The sequence below is a fragment of the Penicillium canescens genome, assembly GCF_028828765.1.
Source record: "Penicillium canescens strain IBT 15451 chromosome Unknown utg000005l_segment0_segment0, whole genome shotgun sequence".
Taxonomy (NCBI): Eukaryota; Fungi; Ascomycota; class Eurotiomycetes; order Eurotiales; family Aspergillaceae; genus Penicillium; species Penicillium canescens.
The window spans coordinates 59,536-82,104 of NW_026703967.1; the positions used below are offsets into that span (position 1 = coordinate 59,536).

The window sequence follows — 22,569 nt, forward strand, 5'->3', positions numbered from 1 at the left end:
AAATTTTGAAATGTCCCAGCAGATTATCCTACGTTGCTTGGTTTGCCATCCAAGTTGACCTGTCTATGACTTCATTGCAGTGGATCCTTGAGAGAATCTTCGCGTTCTTTCCGCTTTCCCCGAAACCTTTACGGTTGAAAATCCTGATAGTATTCATCCAGATAGGCTCGATGCGTCACTGAATCTTCATATACCTATATCCACTGATCGCTGGGTATTATAAAATAGTCGCGCATGTGTGCCGCATCTCGCTTCAGTATCAATGGACACTCACTGGATCGCGAGGTCCTAGATTTCTTAGCGCGCAGCCAGTTCATTTTCGCGAGATTTGTCCCTTTTATAGAAGGACAAGCAGTCTTCTTAACGTAGTTGGTTATCTACGAGACAATAATTATCATAGTCATAGTCTTCTTTTCGAAAATACAAATCTACAAGATAAACTAAATTCACTTACAAGAGGGTCCAACGGCGACTTGGAAAAAGGCTCATGTGGAAAACAAAGTAAAAAAGGCAAAATTGTGATAGAGTACGATTATCTCAGGAACCTGTACATGGGCGGTGCAAGTGTACATACCTTTCAGATCTCCGAAGCGTGACTGAATTCAACATGGCGTTGCGCGGAAAACAAGGCATTGAAACTTTAAGTAAATTAAACAGTCCTTTATTGTCTTTCGATTAGTCCTCTCTCACCGACGAGTCTGGCGACGAAACCAAATATGCAGCGAACTGAAAACGACAACCCCTAATGCTAGCATGGCGGAGATTACGGCGAATCCCATGAGATACTTTGGACCATCGCTATCAGGAAAGAGATACTGTTATACTGTCAGTGTTCGGCCTTCAAACCGGAGGGCTTTCACACATACCGACCCATAAATCTGTGCCAGATTTCCTAAGGCGTTGACCAAAGCCAGGCTAACACCCCGGGCCTCTGGGTTCATTCCAGCAAAGGCAGAAGAGGCGTATGCCAAGGTACCTCCGTTTGTGGCCCAGAGTCCCGCGGCCATTAGTACCAAAAGGACATATCGAGCTGTGAAGTTATAAACAGCACAAACTGTCATTGAACAAGCCAACGAAAAGGCCAGCCAGACTGCAATGACCATTCCACGCCATGTCGGAATCTTGTCACTGAAATAAGCAGTAACTCCGGTACATACGAATGCCACTCCGTAGATTGGGACGGTCAGAAAATTGACTTTCTCCGTTGACGCATGTCCAAAAAGTCCCTTGACTAACGTAGGATAAAAGTATGAAAGAGTACTAGATCCGACGATAACCTTTTGATAATCGTAGTCAGCAAATGAGAAACCAGGAACGGATAGGAATAAAGCGAAGCTCACCATGTAACCTATTGTAAATGCCCAAGTACGCCAGTCCTTCACCGACACCACAATGGCCTGCCAGTGCGTCAATCGCTCGCTGTCTTCTGTGATCGCTGTAACGTTCTCAGTGGCTAAACGAGTCACTGCGATCTCCCTCTCACGCGCCGAAAGTCGCCTTGAGGTGGCTGGAAAGTCAGGCAGGATGAACAAAGATATCAACGCGACACCTATGGTCGCAGCGCCCTCCACAATAAACAGCCATCGCCATCCACGTATTCCATGGACTCCCTCGAGATTGTCGACAATGACGGCAGCCAAAATCCCACCAAACGCACCAGATAATATCGCCGCAGAGATATACACCCCAAATCTTTTGGACTGTTCTGTACGCTTATACCACGATGAGAGTACTAACAACACACCAGGTGCAAACCCTGCTTCAACACACCCGATCATCACCCGAAGGGCAACAAGATGCTTGATATCCTTGACCGCTGCCATCACACAGGTCAGTGCCCCCCAAATCACCATTATTGCTGGGAGGAATATCGATGGACGGGAGCGACTTAAGACAAGGCTGTTTGGATTAACTCATTAGTGTGAATCAGGGTAGATCCATTAATGGGTAACTGACTTGCTCGGGACTTCAAACACCACATATCCAACAAAGAATACCACCAATGCCGTGGAATATTGATTTGAGGTAAGATTGAGGTCTGTTTCCATTCCTGAAATCTTTGCGTTGCCAATACTAAGGGTGGTGTTGTCAGTTTCTTATTACGAATGCTATTGGAGAAATAGCAGATACTTCGTGCGATCCATGTAGGAAAGAAGATACATGATCCAAATCGTAGGAAGTAGAGTGAGGTCTATTTTCCGGATCAGTGCTCTCTCTTCCTCAAGAGAGAAGGATGGTGCATCGTGCACGCTGGCATGTTCAATTTGTTCGGACCCGGCTTTCGCCATGTCTTTCATGTCCGAGGAATTCATCGAAGTCGATTTCATTGGGACTGAAAGATTACTGTATAAAAAGAGCGAGTAAAAACTCTCGGCGTTACTTGCGCGGACCCCATGATATTTATGTAGTCAGGGTTCCAATCCCTGTTCACTATTGGATATCTTGAGCCTCTATGGTCGCATGCAATATAACTAGTTGATAGTGTCCACCTCAAAATACTCCACAAACCTTGTTTCTGCCTCGTGCCGAGCTCGTAACGAGGACGAAAATCCGGGGTCTTGGGTCGACTAAAACTTGCACATGAATTTGCTCGTTATAGGTAAGTGCCCATATCTCGTAATACGCATGATTATGTCCTTTGATATTTCTCAAAGTGCTTTTCGCCAATCCAAGTGCCTACGGGGAGTACCACACGGCCCAACCTTTGTCCGTTCAATCGAGGAATCCATTTGCGGAGCTAAGACGCCTCGAGCCGAAGTACTGTACATGTCAATCGCCACATCTTTTAAGATGCAGGCTAAGGGAGGGGTGGACACCGCATGTGCAGTGTCAGTTGCTCACTTTGCTCTGTTATTAAAGACGCTCGATCTCATCGTATGTCTTTTTTCTCACTTGTCTAGATAACGTGTTCTACTTCATATCCCCATTATGCCCCCCGTTGCAACAGAAAATGTCGCGCCAGACGCCACTAAGTCTGATACGTCCGCGCCATACCTGAGCACCCTGCCCGCCAATGATTTCAGCTGGCAGATTACTCTGACACAAAAAGTTGTCGCCATCACTGGTGCCAATCGCGGCATTGGCCTCGGTATTGCCGAAGTCTGTTTGGCAAACTCGGCGAAAAATGTGTACTCATTCGATCTGATGGAGCCGGGAGAGGAATTTGCCACTCTGCAGAAGCATTACCCAAACTTTCAGTTTATACAAACCGATGTCACATCAGAGGAAAGTGTGGAGAAAGCTATCAATCACGTCGTTGAAGCGACGGGTCGCATTGACGGGCTGGTGGCTAACGCGGGCATGACCAAACATCAGCCCGCCCTCAAATTTGAGCGCCCCGAATTGGAACAGTTGTTCAATCTCAATGTGAGTATCCCTGTTTAATTGGCTAGTCAATTATCTGATTCGTGGCTAGGTATTTGGAGCCTACTTCTGTGCGCAAATCGCCGCTCGCAAGTTTATTGAGCTCGGGATTAAGGGCTCTATTGTAATGACATCGAGTATGACTTCTTATCGGCCTAACCGTGTAAGTATGAGACATATCTGTGGCTAGTTATATCAAGTTGACTGACCGTGTTTCCCTAGGCCGCCCCCTCTGCGCCATATGGAGCAACTAAGGCTGCCGGTAAGTGCTTCATGAAATTATTCACAAAACTATCACTCACGACATATCGTCCCTGCTTTAGTTCGAAACATGTGTCATACCCTTGCAATGGAGTGGAGCAAGCACGGAATTCGCGTCAACAGCATCTCCCCAGGATTTGTACGAACTGCCATGACCTATTACGTGGAGACCGCCCCAGACTGGGATCTCAAGATGCAATACTATGGTGGTATGCCACGCTTGGCTGATCCACGAGAGCTGGGTGGGGCCTATGTGTACCTACTGAGCGATGCGAGTTCCTATACCAGTGGTATTGACATTCCAATCGCGGGTATTGTTGGCGCCTGGTGAACATTTTTGGTTGCATTGAATGCGAATACCTACAATTCTGTCTCGTATTTCTCCATCCCTCCATTTCTAAAATAAGTATTTGCTCGTGACTTTACACCTACTCGTAGAATTTCGAGAATATATAAATTGTCCTTTTCGGTCGTTTCTCTCTCTGTCTCATGCTTTGTTTTGTAGTGGATTTGCGTTTTCTTTTTCACTACATCTGTTTCTAGCCCTCCTTAGCATTAGATGCATAAGCATGAATCTATGTAGGGACATGTGTCCATTTATGGTCATATTATCACATCTTTCAACTTGTAGCAAGAAAAGATGTCAACAGTATTAAACCACAGAGCTGCCGGACAAGCCAATATGCTAAATAGATGCGGTAGCGTATTCTCGTTCATCTATATGCTCCCATAATGGACTTTTCTCTAATACTTCACGCCACGCACCTCGGCGACATCCGACTCGGCCGAATCATGCCTAAGGCAGAAACTAATTGCCTTTTTCAATTTGGATATTTCCTGCTGTTGTGCAGATTTACGACTGTTTGCAATCTTGTAACCTTGTGCAAGAAACCAAATTATATGGCAAAATTAGCTGATACGACCTCTCGCAGAAGAGGCCCGGCGAAATACAACGTTGGGTGGAGACGCGTTGTACGGAATTTTAGTCCATCGTATGTCCCTCGGCCATGGTGGCTTTTTTTCCCCTTTTTTTGCAGCTAATATATGCATCTCTGTTCTAAAGATGGTTTGCGGTGACGATGGGTACAGGTATCGTGTCGGTGTTGATGAACTCGGTGCCTTTTGATACTTCAGTGCTTTACTACTTCTCCATTGTCTTTTTCGTGCTCAACCTAATATTGTTTTTGTTGGCGTCTATCACTTCCATCGTTCGGTATACTTTGTATCCTGAGATATGGCTCGTGATGATTCAGGACCCAACCAACTCACTGTTCCTAGCGACGATCCCAATGGGCTTTGCCACACTCATTGAGATGTGGGTTTTTGTCTGTGTGCCGCTATGGGGAGAATGGAGTGTAACCGTCGCGTGGGCTTGTTGGATGTTGGATGTGGTAGCGGCAGCTTCTGTTACCCTGTCGCTGTCCTTTATTCTGTCTGCATCTGTCTCGAAATTTGAAATGGATAACATGCTAACCCCGCTGCAGAATATCCCAACGCTATATCACCTCGCTCGATCGGATCACTGCACTCCAACTTTTGCCAATTGCAGCAACTATTGTGGCAGCTGGTGCTGGTGCAGAAATTGCTCATATTTTACCAAACAAACAACACGCGTTGGGAACCTTACTCGTGTCTTTTATCCTGTGGGGTATGGGCACTCCTTTGGCAATTATGGTATTAGTGATCTACTATCAGCGGCTGGCAGTACACAAGCTTCCATCCAGAGGAATGATCGTGAGTTGCTTTCTGCCCCTGGGGCCTCTTGGCTTTGGTGGTTTTGGGTAAGCGTGATGCCTTTAGACCCCTGAGATGCCTGCTAATACGCCACTAGCATCATTTATATGGGTAAAGTGGCACGGGTGCTGTTGCAGGATCCCCAAATATTAGACCCCATCGCGGGCCGGATGGCATATGTCTTGGGCGTTTTCACATCCCTGTTGATGTGGAGCTTTGGCTTGGTCTGGCTCGTATTTGCCCTAGCCACAGTTTTGTACAGCTCTCCTTTTCCTTTCAATATGGGCTGGTGGGGATTTACGTTTCCTTTGGGGGTTTATGCGGCGAACACAATGGAGTTGGGTATTGAGCTGGATCTCATGTTTTTCAAGGTTTTTGGAACCGTATGTGTCCCTCGCTTTCCCTTGCTTCAACCAGAACCATAACAAACAATAACTGACTCAATTAAAAGGCTTTGAGTGGTGCTGTTTTGCTACTCTGGACAGTAGTGGCATCACGGACAGCATATGGAGCATGGCGCGGTACTCTGTTTTGTGCTCCGTGTTTACAAAACCTGGCGCTCAAGGAAGAAGGGGCTGAGCGGGATGACGATCGGCACGCATAGGAATCATTAGCTGAGTTCGACTTGTTTATTTTATCTTATACAAAGTGCAACCAATACCATGCGTGTTATGCATCGCATCGGATGACCCCGCAGAGTCCGAGATAGCAGCGCCATAGTCACAAACCAGGCAATACTAGCCGATGTCGATGTCCCGATAGGATAGGCTGTGCATCGGACTAAATACCTCGTTATTTTGCCAAGAAGTAAGCAGAACAATCACCTGTTCAGCTTGCTTTCGTGTTTGCTTTCCCATCTTTCTCCGACTTGGTATCTCTCAAGGACGGACGCTTGTTTTTATCGATTTCATATTGCGCATATACTCCTCGGCAACGTCGTAGAGGTTTCGAGAATGGTAAGGATTTGTTATATCTCTATATTGATAGAGACAAGGCTAAAAGATTAATATAGGATCCGGGGGAGTATGAGTTTCCTTTCTTACAGGAGGTCTTCTCTCCGATCGAGTCACACAAGGTCGAGTATGAACATCCCCGACTGATTCAATTTATGAAAATATTCTGAACCTATTTTTCTCTTCAGCTTTGTCTTCGTTCATGGCTTGAATCCCCGGGGCCGGAGTGATCATCCGTTTGAAACATGGACCCATGCCAATGGAAAATTCTGGCCGACAGACTTCCTTGCCCAAGATATTCCATATGCTCGAGTCTTTGTCTATGGCTATAATTCAAGCATCACCCACCCTCAGACTATGTCCACGGCAAGCATCAAGGACCACGCTAATACCCTTCTGAATCTTCTTGATATGGAACGAACTCCCCAGATGGTAAAGCAAAGCTCCGCCAAGCAGTACTATACCCGGCATCTGATTCATATCTCAGGGCACAATTCCACCAAAGGTGATCTTTATTGGACATAGTTTGGGTGGTTTGGTGATCAAACAGGTCAGTTCATGCTCCTCCTCCTTTCTGGCGTATCATTTAACTGACACGTACTCATTGTTTCAGGCCCTTCTCAATGCCAAAGAAGACCCGAAATATACGGCTATTCGCTCGGCAACCTCCGGGCTTGTTTTCTTCGGGACTCCTCATCGTGGCGCCAAAGCTGTTGAACTAGGGAAGATTGCAGCCCGGGTGGCCCGATTTGTCTCGAAAGGCCACGCCAGCAATGATCTGCTCGACTGTCTGGAGCATAATTCACTCTTCACAAGACAGATGACCGATAGGTTCCGGCATCAATTAGAGGATTATCGTGTTGTCAGTTTTATCGAAGGAAAGGAAGTGCAATTAGGCGGAGCAGGTCCGGCATCCATCAGCCATGTGAGTATTTCCCCTGTACCGTTTTACACCAAATAAATACTCATACTGGGACTTGAAGCTAGTTGTGGATGAGGAGTCTGCGGTGCTTGGGCTATCTGGTCTCCGTGAAACCCAGCTGAAGCTCGATGCAGATCACTCGCAGATGTGCAAAGTCGGCACCCGAGGGCCTATGTACCGCTTGATTAAGGGGAATATCAAACAGTTGGTCGACCAGGCACTGTTGTCAGAACATGGCTTCATTCCACAGCCTGTGCCGCAAAGTGCTGGACCCAGTCCACCGCCGATACCACCGCGCATACACTCTAATAGTAGCACGCCATATCAAACGCAAGGGCGGCTACCTCCGGCAACTCAAAGGGTAACCGGAGTCATGTTCACTGCCTCTGACAATGACCCACGATCTATTCGCTCCGCGGAACTTAAGAATCTTGCTCGATGGGATGAGGCTCGAACCGTTGAGTATGAGATTTTCCAAGAGCATTTGCGCACCCTCGGACCAGACCACTTCAGCACATTATCAGTGGCATATAACTTAGCACTCGTTGAGCTGGAGACGCACTACTTGGCGAAGGCCCATGAATGGTGTCAATGGGTGTCTGATAATGTCCAACGCGTATTTGGGGGCAAGCATCCCCTTGCGATGAAGACTGAAAGTCTGATCGCGGAAGTTCTGTGTCAACAAGGCAAGCATCAAGAGGCAGAGTCAGTTTGTGCGAACGTGCTAGCTCGTCAACAAATCAATATCGGCGAGGAGCACTTGGATACCTGCGACACTCGCCGCCGACTGGCGGGGGCGTATCATTCCCTAGGCCGTCGGGAAAACGCCGTTATGGCCGCTGAAAAGCTCACAGAAACTCTTAAGCGCCTTCTTGGGGAAACTCATATTCGTGTATTTGCTTCAGCGCTGGATACCTTGGAATACATCATTAGCAACCAATCCGGTGACAGAAATACGCTAATCACTATGCGGTTCCAGCCCGATGTACAGCAGGCCGTGGAAATGCTAGGGCAGATCTATGATGAGCTTCGTTTAGGGCTAGGCCCTGGACATCCGTATTCCATTCGCGCTCTGTGTCTCTATGGCCGCGGGCAGAGCATTGTGCAGCAGGGTATGGAAGCATCGGAAACCCTTCGCAGGGCCCTTGCCAGCGCGGAAGAGACGTTGGGACCCGATCACCCACTGACGATGGATATCGTGGGAAATATTGGTGTTATGTACGCCGTGCAGGGAGGCTTCCAAGTCACGCTCGGCAACAACCGTGTGGAAGAAGCCATTCCCTGGTTGATACGATATCTGAACTGGGTCGAACACCGCAGAGGAAAGGAAAATCCTGAAGCACAAGCCTCGTTGGAACTGCTGGCTACTTTGCACTTCAATGCCAGGGAGTACGAGCCTGCCCAGAAATATTTCGAACGCCTCGTTATAGCATACCGAGGCAACCCGACAGCACTCGAGCGTATCAATAATCAGCTTCAGTTGTGTCGTGCGAATACCATGCTCACCCGTCGAAGCCTTGGGTCGGGTTTAGGAGGATTTCTCTCCTCTTTGCAAAGATACTGACCCGGTTCATTGAAGTACGTATCGATCTATACTCGGGTACTACATTCAGCAAATGCTTGCAATGTTACATGGGCGAAATTTATGATTTCAGTTTAGATGTATCATCAAGCATGTTCAGTCATAGTATCGTGTATTTCCAATGTTCCGGCGAGGGGTATCATTATGTTGTCTGAAGTCCATTCATTTGAGTTCATGGTGAAACTTCGCAAGTAGAAACGCCGATCGATATAGTCCGTTTAGTTGGAGAACTTTTCGGGGACGTGCTTGCTATAGAGTGTATCAGCACTGCCTTCGGTCATGATGTTGTCAGCTTCACCACTTACCCAGTGGCCTTCTCGAACTGCTCGCGGCCGGTGTCGGTGATCTTCTCGTTGGTTGAGCGCATCTTCGCGGGGTCAACCTTGCCGCCGCCGAACTTCTTCTCAGCTCCACTGAGGGCTGTTATTGTCAGCTTGGATCTCATGCAAATTTTGTATAGTGAAGCTCACCCTTGTCAGCATAGTCCTCTTGGCCTGCGGAATCGGAGTTGGAGCTCGAGTGGGAGCCTTTGCCGCCGAGCTTGGAAGCGAGTCCAGAAATTTTATCCATGGTGAATGATTATGTGTGTAATGTATAAAGATTCAAAAGGTTAAAATCTCTGAGATGAGCAAAATGACCTTTTTATAGGGCTTGCGGAACTCTCCGATCGAAGATCCATCATGGCGCATGCATATATAGAATGCGTCATCGTGCTCGGATCATAGGGGTTTGCCCCGCAGAGGATATCATTGGTATCTCGTGCTGAATCGAGATAGGCTGAAATAGATCTCAGCATAAGTGGTTGAGGAGGTCTGAGGTCATATGGAGATCCTCATCTAGAATCTCTTGGTGAGATCATATAATGATGTCATCTATGACTGCCTTACAGGTCAAGCAAATAATAAGGCAACAAGGCAGCCACTTCAGGCATGAAAAAGCGATAAGGCATTAAGGCAGAAAGGCAAACACGGCACTTCCCGAAATGCCAGATGCAGGGGATCTGTTTTCTCTGGACTAGGATCCCCATGGAATATGTTCGTGATGTGGCATACTTCAAACCTATAACGCTCGATTCAAAAACTGAGTCAGTTCGCGACCTTCTCGGGCTGAGCTATCCCGAACTTGCCTGCCTCCCCGCGCTTTCACAAGAACAGGGTCTCCCTTTGACCAAACGGGGGATGATAGCCTCGCTTTGCTCCGCCTGCTCCCCCGTGGGGTTTCTTAGTTCTCGGAGTTGTGCCGATGAGTTGTGCCGATGCGCCCGATGCTGTATATATCACAATGGTGTCCTCTCATCACACGCAGTCTCCAGTATCAATCCGACATGTCTACAGTAAAGCCGGCAGAGGAACAAATCGAATTTCAGATGAAATCAGATAATAAGGGACATGCTGTTGAACAAGATGTTCTCTACCAGGCCTATACGTCCAAAAGTCCGGAATGGCATCACACTATGACCCGGCGTCTGCTTCGCAAGGTCGACTTTCATCTCCTGCCCTTTCTTATCTTGATGTATCTTTTGAACTTTTTGGACCGCAAGTATGTGCAATATTCAGCGTACTAAGTGGCATAACGTCATATTGAAACTAATGGCTGTCTAAGCAACTTATCGCAAGCTCGTCTAGGCTCGTTAGAGAAAGACCTAGGAATGGAAGGCACCGATTACAACCTCGCAACGAGTATCTTGTTTGTTGGCTATCTCTTGATGCAGTTGCCTTCCAACTTGCTCCTGACTCGTGTTCGACCTTCGTTGTTCTTGGGAATTGCAATGGCCATTTGGTATGAGATCTTCGAGCTGCTTATATTACCAATACTTATTTCCCTCACAGGGGTGTGATTTCCGCTTGTCAGGCAGCCATTCAGTCATTTTCAGGACTTATTGTCACGCGATTCTTCCTCGGATTTGTCGAGGCGCCTTTCTTTCCCGGCGCCGTCATGTTAATGTGAGAGTTCATTCATATAATTTCATGGATCGTTGTTCACTTTTATAATAGGTCCAGTTGGTATACCCGACAGGAGGTACTTCAGCATCCCTTCGGTAGCTACTGAGAATATAAGCTAACTGGGTCAAAGTTGAGCCACCGCATTGCCTGGTTTTACTCAGGAAGCTCATTGGCAAATGCCTTCGGCGGTCTCATCGGAGCGGGCGTCCTGGGTAATCTCGATGGCGCGCAAGGAATCGCCGGTTGGAGATGGTTGTTCGTCATCGAGGGTTGTATCACGGTTGGCATATCTCTTCTCGCTACGTGAGTATTGTCTGCATTAATCTTCTCTTTTATTGATCTGACCCTCTGTAGTACCTTTCTCCCAAACTATCCTGCTTCTACCTCCTGGTTGGATGAAGAAGAACAAGCTTATGCTCAATGGCGTCTGATGCACGATGCCGGTGAGGCTGATGAGGTTGGTTCAACCAGTATCAAAGAGGCTTTGGCTCTAGTCTTTGCAGACAAGCGCATCTACCTCTTCATTTTACTTCAACATACTTCGCTCCTGTCGCAGAATTTCCAATACTTCTTCCCAACCATTGTGCAGACACTTGGATACGGCAATATTGAGACTCTTCTCATCACTGCGCCCGTATGGATTGCCACATTCCTAATCTCGCTGCTCGTGACATGGAGTTCAGGCAAATCAAATGACCGCAGTCTACATATTATAGCCTTGATGATCGTCAGTGTGGTTGGAGGCGTCATAATTACTGCGAGTAATAACATCGGTGCCAAGTTCTTTGCTATGTTCCTGTAAGTTGTCGAGCTTCAATCCCCTTCGCAAGTCTGACCTGTCCAGGATGCCCATGGGGGCCGTCTCGGCATATCAGATCATCATTGCCTGGGTGGCTAATTCCTTCCCTCGGCCACTGGTCAAACGATCAGCTGCAATCGCTATTGCGAATATGATCGGGAACACGGCTTCAATTTACGGCAGTTATATGTGGCCATCTTCTTCGGGGCCTAGATACATCCCTGGGGGTAGTGCGACCGCTGCGATAGCACTTTTCGTCGCCTTGGTGGCACTCGTCATTCGCCTTGTCCATATACATATGAACAAGCGATTGGATGAGACTGATACATCGCAGGATCTTCGTTCCTCTGATCCAAACGACCTGGAAACGCGTGCTATTGGATTCCGGTATATTCTGTGATCTGCACACAATATGGAAGAGTGTGGCTTTACATAGTATATGAAAATAACATAGAGGTCGTATGATACATTAGTTTTAATACTCCGATCTATATCAACTGCAGCGGGATATTTGTAGCTTCGTCCGGAGCGGGGCTAGCGGAACCGCGCTCGCCATCACAACCCAATGAAAGATTATTGCCCTTGACACGCTTGGCTCCCTTGACTCTTTGTGAGTCACAGTCGTAATTCACATATTCTATCTCCAGCGTCGACCCAGATTCGATGCCAGTGCCTTTACAGGCGAAAGAATAGAGCTTTGTCAATTTTATGACCCGCATCTTCACAATGGTATGCTTGATCATTCCTTCATTCTGTCTCTGGGACATGCTTACCTAGACACAGTCTGGCACATCTTTCACTTCCATTCCTATTCTGGATTTCGCGCAAACATTGTCCCCGTCCACCAAGCCTGCCTTTTTGGGAAGCCTTCGTGAGGCTCTGGTAAATGTCGGCTTCTTCTATCTTCGAAATGCACCCGTGCCAGCTCAAATGCAAGAAGATTTTACTAAGATAGCCCTTGATCTTTTTGATTTGCCGCTCGAGAAAAAGCTGGAGATTGAAATGGTAAACAGTCCACACTTCTTGGGCTACTCTAGGCTTGGAGCAGAAATCACGGCGTTAAAGCCTGACTATCGCGAACAATTTGATGTCAGTGAGAGCTCTAGCGTTTGTTCAATGCTTTAACGCGCATCTGACTATGTTACTAGTTCGCAACCGAACTCCCCGCGCCTGGTCCAAGTGAGCCATTATATAAAAGCATTGTTGGACCAAACCAGGTGATTAAAACCTCTATGTTGGTACATTTTCTTTCTTATAAACTGACATCCATTATCCTCGGCTTAGTGGCCCGATGAGACTGCGATCCCTGGATTTCGACAAGCACTCGAGACCTACTTGTCTGAAGTGAGCAGACTGGCAGAGTTATTTCCGACGCTCATTGCCGAAGCACTGGACCTCCCGCCAACTGCATTGAACCAAGTTTTTGACAATCCGCAGCAACATAAGCTAAAATTGATCAAATATCCTCCGCCACCTGCGTCCAGTCCTGAGGAATCTAGCTTTCAAGGAGTTGGCCCCCATAAAGATTCGGGATTTCTCACTTTCCTGTTACAGGGAACAGCTCATCACGGCCTCGAAGTACAAAACAAGACTGGAACATGGATTCCTGCTCCCCCAGTGCCAGGAACATTGGTGATCAATATTGGACGCTCCCTGGAGGCATTAACCGGAGGGATCTGCACGGCTACTACTCACCGCGTCAGTTTACGGCGGGAGAATTTTCAAGATAGTGAAGGTGGCTCTTTAGGGCCGAGGTTCTCCTTTCCGGTCTTCCAGGGTGTGAGTCTTGATCTTTCCGACAAGGTTTCCCTGGAAATCCCAGAGCATATTCGCGCGCTTGTCAAGGATGACAAGGTCAAGTCAGATGCAGAGGCAACATTCAACGAGATGTTCCGTGGGAGCATTGGTGAGGGCACACTCATAGCGCGAGTCACTAGTCATCAAGATGTTGGGCAGCGATGGTATCCAGAGGTATTAGCCAAAGCATTGAAGGGGCAGAAAGAATTTCGAGAATAGGGATAATTTAGCTTTCGCCATAACCTAGTCTCTATCCTTGACTACTCTGATGTGTCCAATTCAATTTCTACGTTCGATTGTACTTTTTTTGTTGTCTGCAGATCAGATATCAACGTTGTATGAGAGAGTCGCAGTGCGGGGTGCACGCAAGGGACGCAACCTCGGGGTTAGCCGTCCCATCTTATAAATAGTTATATATACACCTTGAATGCTTTTCATCTTACACTTAGTGTCTATTCTATGGCAGTTATGCACTGGATTAAGATGCTGCTCTGGTTCTGTGCAGCAACTGCCAGCGCCCGTTCCACGCAGCCCACGCAGGGCATTTCTGACCTTGTTAAACGTCGACTTCCAAATCACCTTCAGAGCTTCCAGTTTACACTGGATGTCATCCATGATACAGACGATAAATATGACTCTTATGTTGTCAGCAGTGGCTCAAATGGCACAGTCTTGGTCAAGGGCAATTCCCTGAGCGCATTGTCTTCGGGGTAGGAGCCCTCTGAAGTTTTATGTTGACAAAGCTAACTTATACACCAGTTTGCACCATTATCTCACCGATGTTGCTCACGTTGACATCTACTGGTTCATTGGCAGCCGACTGGACGTCGTCCCGTCCAAGCTGCCTCATCTTGCCAAGCCTATTCACGGCTCTAGCACAGTTCCGTGGAGGTATCATTTTAATACAGGTACATTGCGTATGCTGTCGGGATATTGCATGCTTTACTGACAGAAGATAGTCACCTTCTCTTATACCACAGCTTTCTGGGCCTGGGAAGACTGGGAGTTACAGTTGGACTGGATGGCTCTTCGTGGGGTGAATCTTCCGCTTGCTTGGGTTGGCCAAGAGAAGATCCTCGTAGAAGTGTTCCGTGAGATCGGTCTCAGCGATGCAGAGATTGCTACTTTTTTCAGTGGTCCAGCGTTCCAAGCCTGGAATCGCTTTGGCAACATTCAAGGTTCTTGGCACGGGGATCTTCCCCAGACATGGATCGATGAGCAGTTCGACTTACAGAAAAGGATCATTCACCGCATGGTGGAACTTGGAATGACGCCTGTTCTACCATGCTTTACTGGCTTTGTTCCTGCGAATATCAGTCGTGTTCTACCAGATGCTAACGTGGCTCGTGGTTCGCGTTGGGGAGGTTTTCCGATTCAATATACGAACGACACGTTCCTCGAGCCCTTTGACGATCATTTTGCAGAACTACAAAGCAGCTTCATTAGCAAGCAGCAGGCAGCCTACGGGAATGTCAGTCACATCTACACTCTTGATCAGTACAACGAGAACGATCCCTACTCCGGTGACGTGGACTATCTGCGTAATGTTACTAGCAACACTTGGCGAAGTTTGAAACAGGCCGACCCGGATGCCATATGGATGATGCAAGGTTGGCTCTTCTATGCCAACTCCGACTTTTGGACCAACGAACGAGTGGAGGCATATTTGTCTGGTGTGGAGTCCAACGAGGATATGCTGATCCTGGATTTGTTTTCGGAATCGATTCCCCAGTGGCGGCGAACAAATTCATACTATGGCAAGCCTTGGATCTGGTGCCAGTTGCACAACTTTGGAGGCAGCATGGGCCTATATGGGCAAATCCAAAACATCACACAGAATGCTTCGGAAGCACGAATAGAGTCCCCGTCCATGGTCGGCTATGGCCTCAGCCCTGAAGGTCAAGAGGGTAACGAGATTGTATATGACCTACTTCTTGATCAGGCGTGGTCTTCGACTCCGTTGGATACCAAAGTGTACTTTCACAAATGGGTGACAAGCCGATATGCTGGCCAGAATTCCATTCCCCAGGACCTCTACACCGCTTGGGACTTGATGCGACAGACAGTGTACAATAACACCAACCTCACTACACTCTCTGTCGCCAAGTCCATTATTGACATTCAACCTGATCTTTGGAACTTGGCCAATGTCGCCGGCACACATGGCACAACGGTCAACTACCACCCATCGGTCCTTGTCCATGCATGGCAACTCATGTATCAGGCAACAAAGGCAGAACCGGCGTTGTGGTCCAATCCGGCGTATCAGCATGACATGGTTGATGTGACACGCCAAGTCCTGGACAATGCTTTCATCCCAATGTACTCAGATCTGATAGATCTGTACAACAGCTCTCAGTCCACGCAGCCGAAATTCGCACAACAAGGAAAGAAAATAGTTCAACTTTTGACAGACCTCGACTCGGTCCTTCTCACCAATAAAAGCTTCCGCCTTTCGACCTGGATAGATGCGGCGCGGACCTGGGCACGAGGCAACACATCCCAGGCATCAATGCTTGAATACAATGCTCGCAATCAAATTACTCTTTGGGGGCCAAATGGGGAGATCACCGACTATGCCTCCAAACAATGGGGGGCCTGGTCTCTTCATATTATGTGCCACGTTGGCGCATGTTTGTCGAATACCTGGAATCAACCCCAACCACGTCTTATAATAAAACTGAATTGAAAGCCAACCTAAGGGTCTTTGAGTTACAGTGGCAAGACGAGACTTGGTCTGCGTCCGAGCCCACTGGGGACGAGATTGACTTGGAGAAAGTGCTGAAACAGGTTTCGCGGAACTGGCCATCTATTTTTGGGCTGAAGTGATGGCTCTCTGAGTGAGTTTCAAGAACATTGTTATGTACATTCCGTGATAATCCGCGATCACCTTGCAATAGAAGTGAAATATAATAGTTGGATAGATGTACTTCTATAAGTCATAAGCCTCCCCGCATGTCACCTTATCGCGTGCTTACAAATGGGACATCCGCCATCTCCGGTCATATTTATTATCAACTACATTCCTGTTCACTTGCTATGCACTTGTGTAGCTCTTCGAAATGATGCGACCGTCAGAGCAGACGCCATTGATCTCTAACCAACATGAAGCCCGAGCCTTGGGCGTTCAGAGGGGACTGGTAATCCTAGTCTTGATGGGCGTGCTTATCTTTATTCAGGGTTCGCTTCTTTTTATGGCAATTCAAGTGCAATGAGCTGATGGCGAGCAGCAACCAATATGTCGATGATGACCACGGCTCAATCCAACATTGCGGCTGATTTGGATGCCTTCGCCGAAGCATCGTGGTTTACTTCGGCATATATGGTATGGCACTACAACCATCAAGTATAACACATCTAATACTTAATTCCAAGATTGCTATGTCTAGCATTACGCCCCTCGCCGGACGACTCTCCCAGATATTCACCCCGCGTCTATATGTGGTCTTCTCGACTACACTGCTCGCGTTTGGGCTTTTCATCAGTGCCGCGGCGCCGACTCTGGCTGTGTTTCTTCTCGGGAGGGCCGTGGCGGGCTGCGGCAGTGGTGGATTGATGAGCACATCCATTATCCTGGTTCTAGATATGGTCAGCAAGAAGCGACGTGGGCTATGCATTGGCTTGATTAATTGCGGGTATACCACAGGTGTCGCGTCAGGTGCGGTCATTGCTGGGCTTCTGGCTCCTACATTGGGATGGGTGCGTTGAAAACTCTCGCATCTGGTCCAAGATTTCTAACAAGCAATTTCAGCGAGTGATATTCTGGGTTCAGGCCCCAATTGCCTTGTTGTTAGGACCATTGCTGTTCTTTGCAATCCCCAGACCTTCTAGCGACGATGCAAATCCATTCAAACCGGAATATTTGCTTCCTAATTTGGCGCGGGTGGACTACGTAGGCGCCATGACGCTGGTATGGCAACTTATCCCATCATCATTATGCCAGCCTCTAACGTGTCTCTAGACAATCTCGGTCGTTCTTCTTTTGACCAGTCTTGCATCCCCACAAATAATTGTCTGGCCTATCTTGGTTTCTCTGCCGTTCTTTGGGCTGTTTGTGGTTGCCGAGTCTCGATGGACTACTGAACCCATAATCCCAGTCAAAATCTTGAGAGCTCGCGGAGTGATGTTCACATGTCTTGCAGGTCTAGGTCTCATGATGGCCCGGTGGTCTATCCTGTTCTTCACGCCCGTGTATGCCATGGCTGTTCGAGGATGGTCACCAGCATCCGCCGGGCTGTTCCTGATCCCCACAAACGCTGGTTTTGGCCTCGGGGGTCTGCTTGTCGGGTGGTTGCATATCCGTCAAACGGGGAGCTATTATATGTAAGTCTCATTGATCGCCATTGGAATAGTCGATCTAATGTCCTTGTTACAGCTCCTCTCTCATTATCTTTGTTGGTTTCGCTCTCGCTTCGTTTGTGCTCTCCTTTCTATCAACGCCAGAATCTCCGGTGGCCTTGTATTTCAGTGTAATCTTCCTGAACGGGCTCTTTGCCGGCGCATTGATGAATTACACACTGTCGCATCTGCTGCACCTCACTAGTCCATCTGTGCATTATATTGTCACTGCTCTGTTGGCAATGTCTCGTGGATTTGCAGGAAGCTTCGGATCTGCGGTGGGAGGAGGTTACTTCGCTCGAATCCTTAAACCCTCTCTCGAGGCTGGTTTTGCTGCTCATGGCTTGCCACCGCAGCCTGAGCTGGTGCGAGAATTGCTTGGTAGCCCGGCCACAGTTATGCGCCTCACTGGTACGGAGCGTCTCGTCGCTACTGAAAGCTATGAGCATGCTGTGCAGATGCTGTTTCTGGCGGGAAGTATTTTGGCGTTAGTTTCGACTGTTGTCCAAGCTGGGGTTGGATGGACGCCAGAGACTGATAAGGGGAATGGGGACTCAGAGGTCCAAGATTAAGTGTTGTCAGATTATATTGTTTACGATTCTCAAGGTCAAATATTCCAAGACAAAAAGCGACCCCTAATACGGCCCGATTATTTTGGCAAATGACCGTTTCGGCCCCACTGCGAATTCCATTTCTTGCTTTTCTTGGACAGACAGCCGTCCCCAGCCGAGAGGGACGTGATACTATCAAAGGAAAGACTTCAAAATATCGCAGAGGATATCTAGGAGGAGCAAGAAATCTAGGGACCCTTCAGCGGGGAACCTCGTCTACGGCAGTTTATAGCGAATTCAGCCAGCATTAGAACCTAATATAGGTATTAGCTAGTAACAAAAATATGGCGGTTCTACTGATAAAGTATTAGTCTCTACACGAAAGCTTCGAATCGAGTATACCGGTTTATATTGTGTTTCCGTACTGCTTTGGCATCTCTTTTTCACCTCTTTATTATCTACCGTCGAGTGTTTTAGGTTATGCCTGGTTGTAAACAGTATTATATGAAGGTATGGACGTAAAAAGATAAAAAAATTTTCATGTCCTATAGCTATACAGTCGATATTAAAGTAATAAGCCGTTGTAATCATAGGAGGTGTAATAGGCGGTGAACCTTTTATCTAGGCTGCTGGGCTATGAACTGCCATACCAGTCGGAGCTCCCTCGCCTTTCTGGCCTCTGCTTCCTTCACATCCTCATTGCCCATCATGCCCCGCGCAGTCCGAGGTCAGTATCCGCTTCATATTTATTTCTCTGCTCGTCACACTCTGGACTAACATCATGCTCCTTCACAGGTTTGTTGATAGAGTGCGATCCCTCCATCAAGGCCATGATCCTGAAGTACGATGAAGAGCGACACGATTACATAGTGGAGGATTTGGATGATGAGAACCATTTGGTCATCAAAGAGAGCCAGCTGGAGAACCTCAAGGTTCGCCTGGATCAGGTATCTTAGGAATCCTTCGCTGTTCAGCAACTGTTATTCACACATTGGACAGGACCTTGATGAGAAGATCATGCAGCTGGATGAATCCGAATCCGAATGATTGAATACTTCACAAGGTATATCGACGAAATCCCACTCGAGCACTACCATGGCGCTCCATGCCAAATGACTCGGTCCACACTGTTTCGATGACTTGTGCCTAGCGAGACACTATCCTAGGAGCAAAACACCATCCACCTTTCCACACGTACTCCGCTCTGTTGCCGTCTACTGCTTCTCGCACAAATCGCGTCATATGGCAGATGCCGTCCGAATGTCACCCAGACAATCCCAATCGTTCAGTGCAATGATGGTACCCGACGTCCTGGCGTCCTTGTCCCGCCCGACCGGTGACATTTCTATCCAAAAATATCACTCTTGAACCGATAAAACAATGTTATATGCAACAAGGCTTCTTCATTCTGGGAGGAGTGAGAAAACTGGCTTGTTTGGGGTCAATGATGGTGGCAAAGCATCTCACTTCGCAATGTGATGTTCTAGTGTATTCTAGCTTGTTCCAGACTGCATAGGAATGAATGAATAGCATGGAACCATGGATGTTCCATGCTTGCCACTCTACCGCTGCTCTTTTGTCGACCAAAGGGATGTGTAACCCCGGATATCCATGTCACGTGATCGAATTCTGGAGAAGCATCCAGCAAGTTGGAGAAGTGGCGAGCAACCACTGGCACTTCCTGGTTTATTCGGTCATACTGTCGCACCTTCTAGATTCTGCCGAACAATGCAAGTGTCTGGAGGGGAACTGTGGTATATAAGGCTGCTGTCTGTCCAGCTCTTCATCATCAGACTCATCTTCCAAGCTCACCTTCAAAGCTAATCTACTGCCTTCAACTACTTTCCATACAACCTTTTTCTAAAACAATCTCTCCATACAACATGTCTCTCTTCCGTGCCAGCTTCCCAGGCTCTGGGGACTTCGCCCCCCTTTTCCGTCTCTTGGACGACTACGATACTCATCGCTCTACTCGCAGCCAGCCCTCTGCTCGCTCGTTCTCCCCTCGCTTTGACGTCCGTGAAAGCAAGGATGCCTACCACCTCGACGGCGAGCTTCCTGGCATCGCCCAAAGGACATTGAGATCGAGTTCTCCGACCCTCAGACTCTGGTCGTAAAGGGCCACATTGAGCGCGACTACAACACTTCCAACCGCCAAGCCCAGGTTGAGGATGAGGAAGCTGAGCAGACTGGTGCTGAACCCACCCACCGCTTCTGGGCTAGCGAGCGCGCGATCGGCGAGTTCCAGCGCACCTTCTCCTTCCCGACTCGCGTTGACCAGGACAATGTCAAGGCCAATCTAAAGAATGGCATCTTGTCAGTCCAGGTGCCTAAGGCCACTGTTTCCACCACCAAGAAGATCACCATTGAGTAAACGGTCAGCCTACACCGTTTCGGCGCATCTCTCGCTTGACGTTTGCACACGAGCCACGAATGTTGTTTGCTATTTTCACCACTTGATCGCGTTCAAGGGGATTCGAGCACCTCTAGTCCCCTAGTTCCGTTGTGTCATCCCTTTTCATATGTATTAGTCTAGCTTAATCCACTGTCTTAATTAGTGTCTCAAATACTACCAACGTTCTTTTTGATATCCGAACATCTTATTGCTGGACCTCGGCACGTGAAGGGCCTGCAAATCGTAGAATTGTAGATTTTAGATTCATTTCTAATGAAAATTTCAGCTATTATCGAAGCTGAAAATTTGTAATGAGCATTTGAATGTATAGTAGAACTCGAATCAACTGTGACTATGTCGGTGACATCAGATGTTCCCCAGACTTGCCGAGGTCCGCTGGAGCTACCCGCGTTGTTATACTCCTCTCTTCCCACTCACTCTAATTCATACAACTTCCACCATGGCCGAGTACAATTTCGAATATTTTACTGTTCGGTTTCCGACTGACCATCAATATGTGGCTCATGTGGAGATCAACCGTCCAGATAGGCTGAACGCCTTCGTTGAAGCGTGGGTGTTGACCCAATCCTCGCGACTTGACTAACTTACCGTGATAGGATGTGGTTAAATTTGGCCCAGATCTTCAACAAGCTATCTTCGGATCCCTCAGTCCGTTCCATCGTCCTCAGCGGAGCCGGGGAGAAGGCATTCACCGCCGGGTTAGACGTCAAAGCAGCTTCTGAGGGTCTGCTGTCGTCGGAGACGAAGAATGACCCTGCCCGCAAGGCTGCACTCCTTCGGCGCCACATTGCCGAGTTCCAGGACTGTATCACCGCAGTTGAACGTTGCGAGAAGCCAGTGGTAGTTGCTCTCCACGGCTTCTCCTTGGGACTTGCCATCGACCTGGCCACCGCCACAGACGTGCGTGTCTGTGCAAAGGACACCCGATTTGCGGTCAAGGAAGTGGATATCGGACTTGCAGCGGACATCGGTACCCTCAGTCGACTGCCCAAGGTGGTTGGCAATTACGGGTGGGTAAAGGAGGTCGCTCTGACTGCGCGCGAGTTCGGCGCCGAGGAAGCCCTACGTGTGGGATTTGTGAATGCCGTATACGATAATCGTCAGGCCACCATCGCGGCTGCATTCAAAATGGCCTCTCTGATTGCCAAGAAGAGCCCGGTGGCGGTGCAGGGCACGAAGGAGATTTTGAACTACTCGCGTGACCACTCTGTGCAAGACGGACTGCGCTATACCAGCGTGTGGAACAGTGCTGCTTTGCAGACACAGGATGTATCGGCGGCACTATTATCGGGGTTGAAGAAGCGGACCCCGACATTCGAGAAGCTATGACGATCGTCTGCTCTATCCACTGTATATAGTCCAAAGGTTCTAGGCACTTCAAGCCATCAGTCTCATGATTATCCCGTGTCTTGGCCAAGGAATCAATCTGAAATGCAGCCAACTCCACATATGCAAGAAATCCCGAGATCCCGGGAATAGAACAAGGCAACTCTCAAGGCCCTGAAAAATGCGAGCTTCACAGTAATTCTCCAAGGAGGCTATCAAACGTCGAATTCCTATCTTTTGTGCTATATCCTACGGGGGTTTAGTCGTAATTGAGCTCGGTTCTATCAAGGATCTACGGCAGAATAAATATATCATCGTCTGCCTACTATAGTGTCGAATACTTTGATTAGGTACTGTACCTTAGTGAGATATTCGTCCAAGTACTTGGCCAGATGCGTATTTGAATGCCCGCTGATGCGAAAGGAACATATAAAGAGCTTGTAAAGTTTACTTCTTTTCTTCCTTTTCCTCGCCTTTTCCATTAATACTCGAAGGACCGAAGCCACTACAGATACCCTAGTTACAGCCCCATCGCCCATTGTTTGAACATCGGAGAAAAACAGGCACCTTTCTTGAAAAATCTT

The 22,569-nt window shown here is 48.0% G+C and overlaps 12 protein-coding genes across 12 annotated transcripts; 10 read left to right on the plus strand and 2 right to left on the minus strand.

Annotated features, from left to right (window-relative positions):
- Positions 1-577: 577 nt before the first annotated feature.
- Positions 578-2,327, minus strand: N7446_007634 (uncharacterized protein; the record flags this gene model as incomplete). The annotated part of the gene is made up of 5 exons (XM_058516379.1): positions 578-638; positions 691-815; positions 867-1,899; positions 1,957-2,073; positions 2,131-2,327. The coding sequence occupies 5 exons, from the start codon at positions 2,325-2,327 to the stop codon at positions 578-580; spliced, it is 1,533 nt and encodes a 510-aa protein (XP_058370025.1).
- A 601-nt stretch (positions 2,328-2,928) lies between these two features.
- On the plus strand, positions 2,929-3,955 carry N7446_007635 (uncharacterized protein; the record flags this gene model as incomplete). Its single annotated transcript, XM_058516380.1, has 4 exons — positions 2,929-3,366; positions 3,416-3,526; positions 3,586-3,625; positions 3,687-3,955. The coding sequence occupies 4 exons, from the start codon at positions 2,929-2,931 to the stop codon at positions 3,953-3,955; spliced, it is 858 nt and encodes a 285-aa protein (XP_058370026.1).
- A 913-nt stretch (positions 3,956-4,868) lies between these two features.
- N7446_007636 (TDT family transporter) lies at positions 4,869-5,962 on the plus strand (the record flags this gene model as incomplete). The annotated part of the gene is made up of 4 exons (XM_058516381.1): positions 4,869-5,056; positions 5,109-5,405; positions 5,456-5,741; positions 5,810-5,962. 4 exons carry the CDS (start codon positions 4,869-4,871, stop codon positions 5,960-5,962), a joined length of 924 nt encoding a protein of 307 aa, XP_058370027.1.
- A 706-nt stretch (positions 5,963-6,668) lies between these two features.
- N7446_007637 (LipA and NB-ARC domain protein) lies at positions 6,669-8,797 on the plus strand (the record flags this gene model as incomplete). The annotated part of the gene is made up of 4 exons (XM_058516382.1): positions 6,669-6,743; positions 6,799-6,861; positions 6,925-7,236; positions 7,295-8,797. 4 exons carry the CDS (start codon positions 6,669-6,671, stop codon positions 8,795-8,797), a joined length of 1,953 nt encoding a protein of 650 aa, XP_058370028.1.
- A 236-nt stretch (positions 8,798-9,033) lies between these two features.
- On the minus strand, positions 9,034-9,385 carry N7446_007638 (uncharacterized protein; the record flags this gene model as incomplete). Its single annotated transcript, XM_058516383.1, has 3 exons — positions 9,034-9,064; positions 9,121-9,235; positions 9,286-9,385. The coding sequence occupies 3 exons, from the start codon at positions 9,383-9,385 to the stop codon at positions 9,034-9,036; spliced, it is 246 nt and encodes an 81-aa protein (XP_058370029.1).
- Positions 9,386-9,843: 458 nt separating this feature from the next.
- Positions 9,844-11,987, plus strand: N7446_007639 (putative MFS transporter). Its single transcript, XM_058516384.1, has 7 exons — positions 9,844-10,354; positions 10,418-10,594; positions 10,645-10,758; positions 10,810-10,834; positions 10,889-11,061; positions 11,113-11,556; positions 11,603-11,987. Exons 1-7 carry the CDS (start codon positions 10,071-10,073, stop codon positions 11,955-11,957), a joined length of 1,572 nt encoding a protein of 523 aa, XP_058370030.1. The 5' UTR covers positions 9,844-10,070; the 3' UTR covers positions 11,958-11,987.
- Positions 11,988-12,283: 296 nt separating this feature from the next.
- On the plus strand, positions 12,284-13,573 carry N7446_007640 (isopenicillin N synthase family dioxygenase; the record flags this gene model as incomplete). The annotated part of the gene is made up of 4 exons (XM_058516385.1): positions 12,284-12,286; positions 12,341-12,646; positions 12,706-12,774; positions 12,842-13,573. 4 exons carry the CDS (start codon positions 12,284-12,286, stop codon positions 13,571-13,573), a joined length of 1,110 nt encoding a protein of 369 aa, XP_058370031.1.
- Positions 13,574-13,837: 264 nt separating this feature from the next.
- On the plus strand, positions 13,838-16,043 carry N7446_007641 (alpha-N-acetylglucosaminidase; the record flags this gene model as incomplete). The annotated part of the gene is made up of 3 exons (XM_058516386.1): positions 13,838-14,064; positions 14,114-14,262; positions 14,314-16,043. 3 exons carry the CDS (start codon positions 13,838-13,840, stop codon positions 16,041-16,043), a joined length of 2,106 nt encoding a protein of 701 aa, XP_058370032.1.
- A 373-nt stretch (positions 16,044-16,416) lies between these two features.
- N7446_007642 (putative MFS multidrug transporter) lies at positions 16,417-18,264 on the plus strand (the record flags this gene model as incomplete). Its single annotated transcript, XM_058516387.1, has 6 exons — positions 16,417-16,534; positions 16,585-16,679; positions 16,730-17,053; positions 17,106-17,264; positions 17,316-17,677; positions 17,730-18,264. 6 exons carry the CDS (start codon positions 16,417-16,419, stop codon positions 18,262-18,264), a joined length of 1,593 nt encoding a protein of 530 aa, XP_058370033.1.
- Positions 18,265-18,888: 624 nt separating this feature from the next.
- Positions 18,889-19,489, plus strand: tfb5 (TFIIH complex subunit TFB5; the record flags this gene model as incomplete). Its single annotated transcript, XM_058516388.1, has 3 exons — positions 18,889-18,970; positions 19,039-19,190; positions 19,243-19,489. Coding segments are annotated over 3 exons (282 nt in total), but the record flags the coding sequence as incomplete, so codon positions are not given.
- Positions 19,490-20,126: 637 nt separating this feature from the next.
- N7446_007644 (Hsp20/alpha crystallin family protein) lies at positions 20,127-20,617 on the plus strand (the record flags this gene model as incomplete). The annotated part of the gene is made up of 2 exons (XM_058516389.1): positions 20,127-20,258; positions 20,318-20,617. The coding sequence occupies 2 exons, from the start codon at positions 20,127-20,129 to the stop codon at positions 20,615-20,617; spliced, it is 432 nt and encodes a 143-aa protein (XP_058370035.1).
- Positions 20,618-21,085: 468 nt separating this feature from the next.
- N7446_007645 (enoyl-CoA hydratase/isomerase family protein) lies at positions 21,086-21,988 on the plus strand (the record flags this gene model as incomplete). The annotated part of the gene is made up of 2 exons (XM_058516390.1): positions 21,086-21,208; positions 21,256-21,988. Exons 1-2 carry the CDS (start codon positions 21,099-21,101, stop codon positions 21,986-21,988), a joined length of 843 nt encoding a protein of 280 aa, XP_058370036.1. The 5' UTR covers positions 21,086-21,098.
- Positions 21,989-22,569: the final 581 nt, after the last annotated feature.

What these genes read in the sequence shown, in the direction of transcription:
- N7446_007639 (XM_058516384.1), top strand. Translation starts at nt 10,071, where the DNA reads ATGCGCCCGATGCTGTATATATCACAATGGTGTCCTCTCATCACACGC. An exon ending in GGAATTGCAATGGCCATTTG is followed by an intron (nt 10,595 to 10,644) that starts GTATGAGATCTT and finishes TTTCCCTCACAG; the next exon opens with GGGTGTGATTTCCGCTTGTC. An exon ending in CCCGGCGCCGTCATGTTAAT is followed by an intron (nt 10,759 to 10,809) that starts GTGAGAGTTCAT and finishes CTTTTATAATAG; the next exon opens with GTCCAGTTGGTATACCCGAC.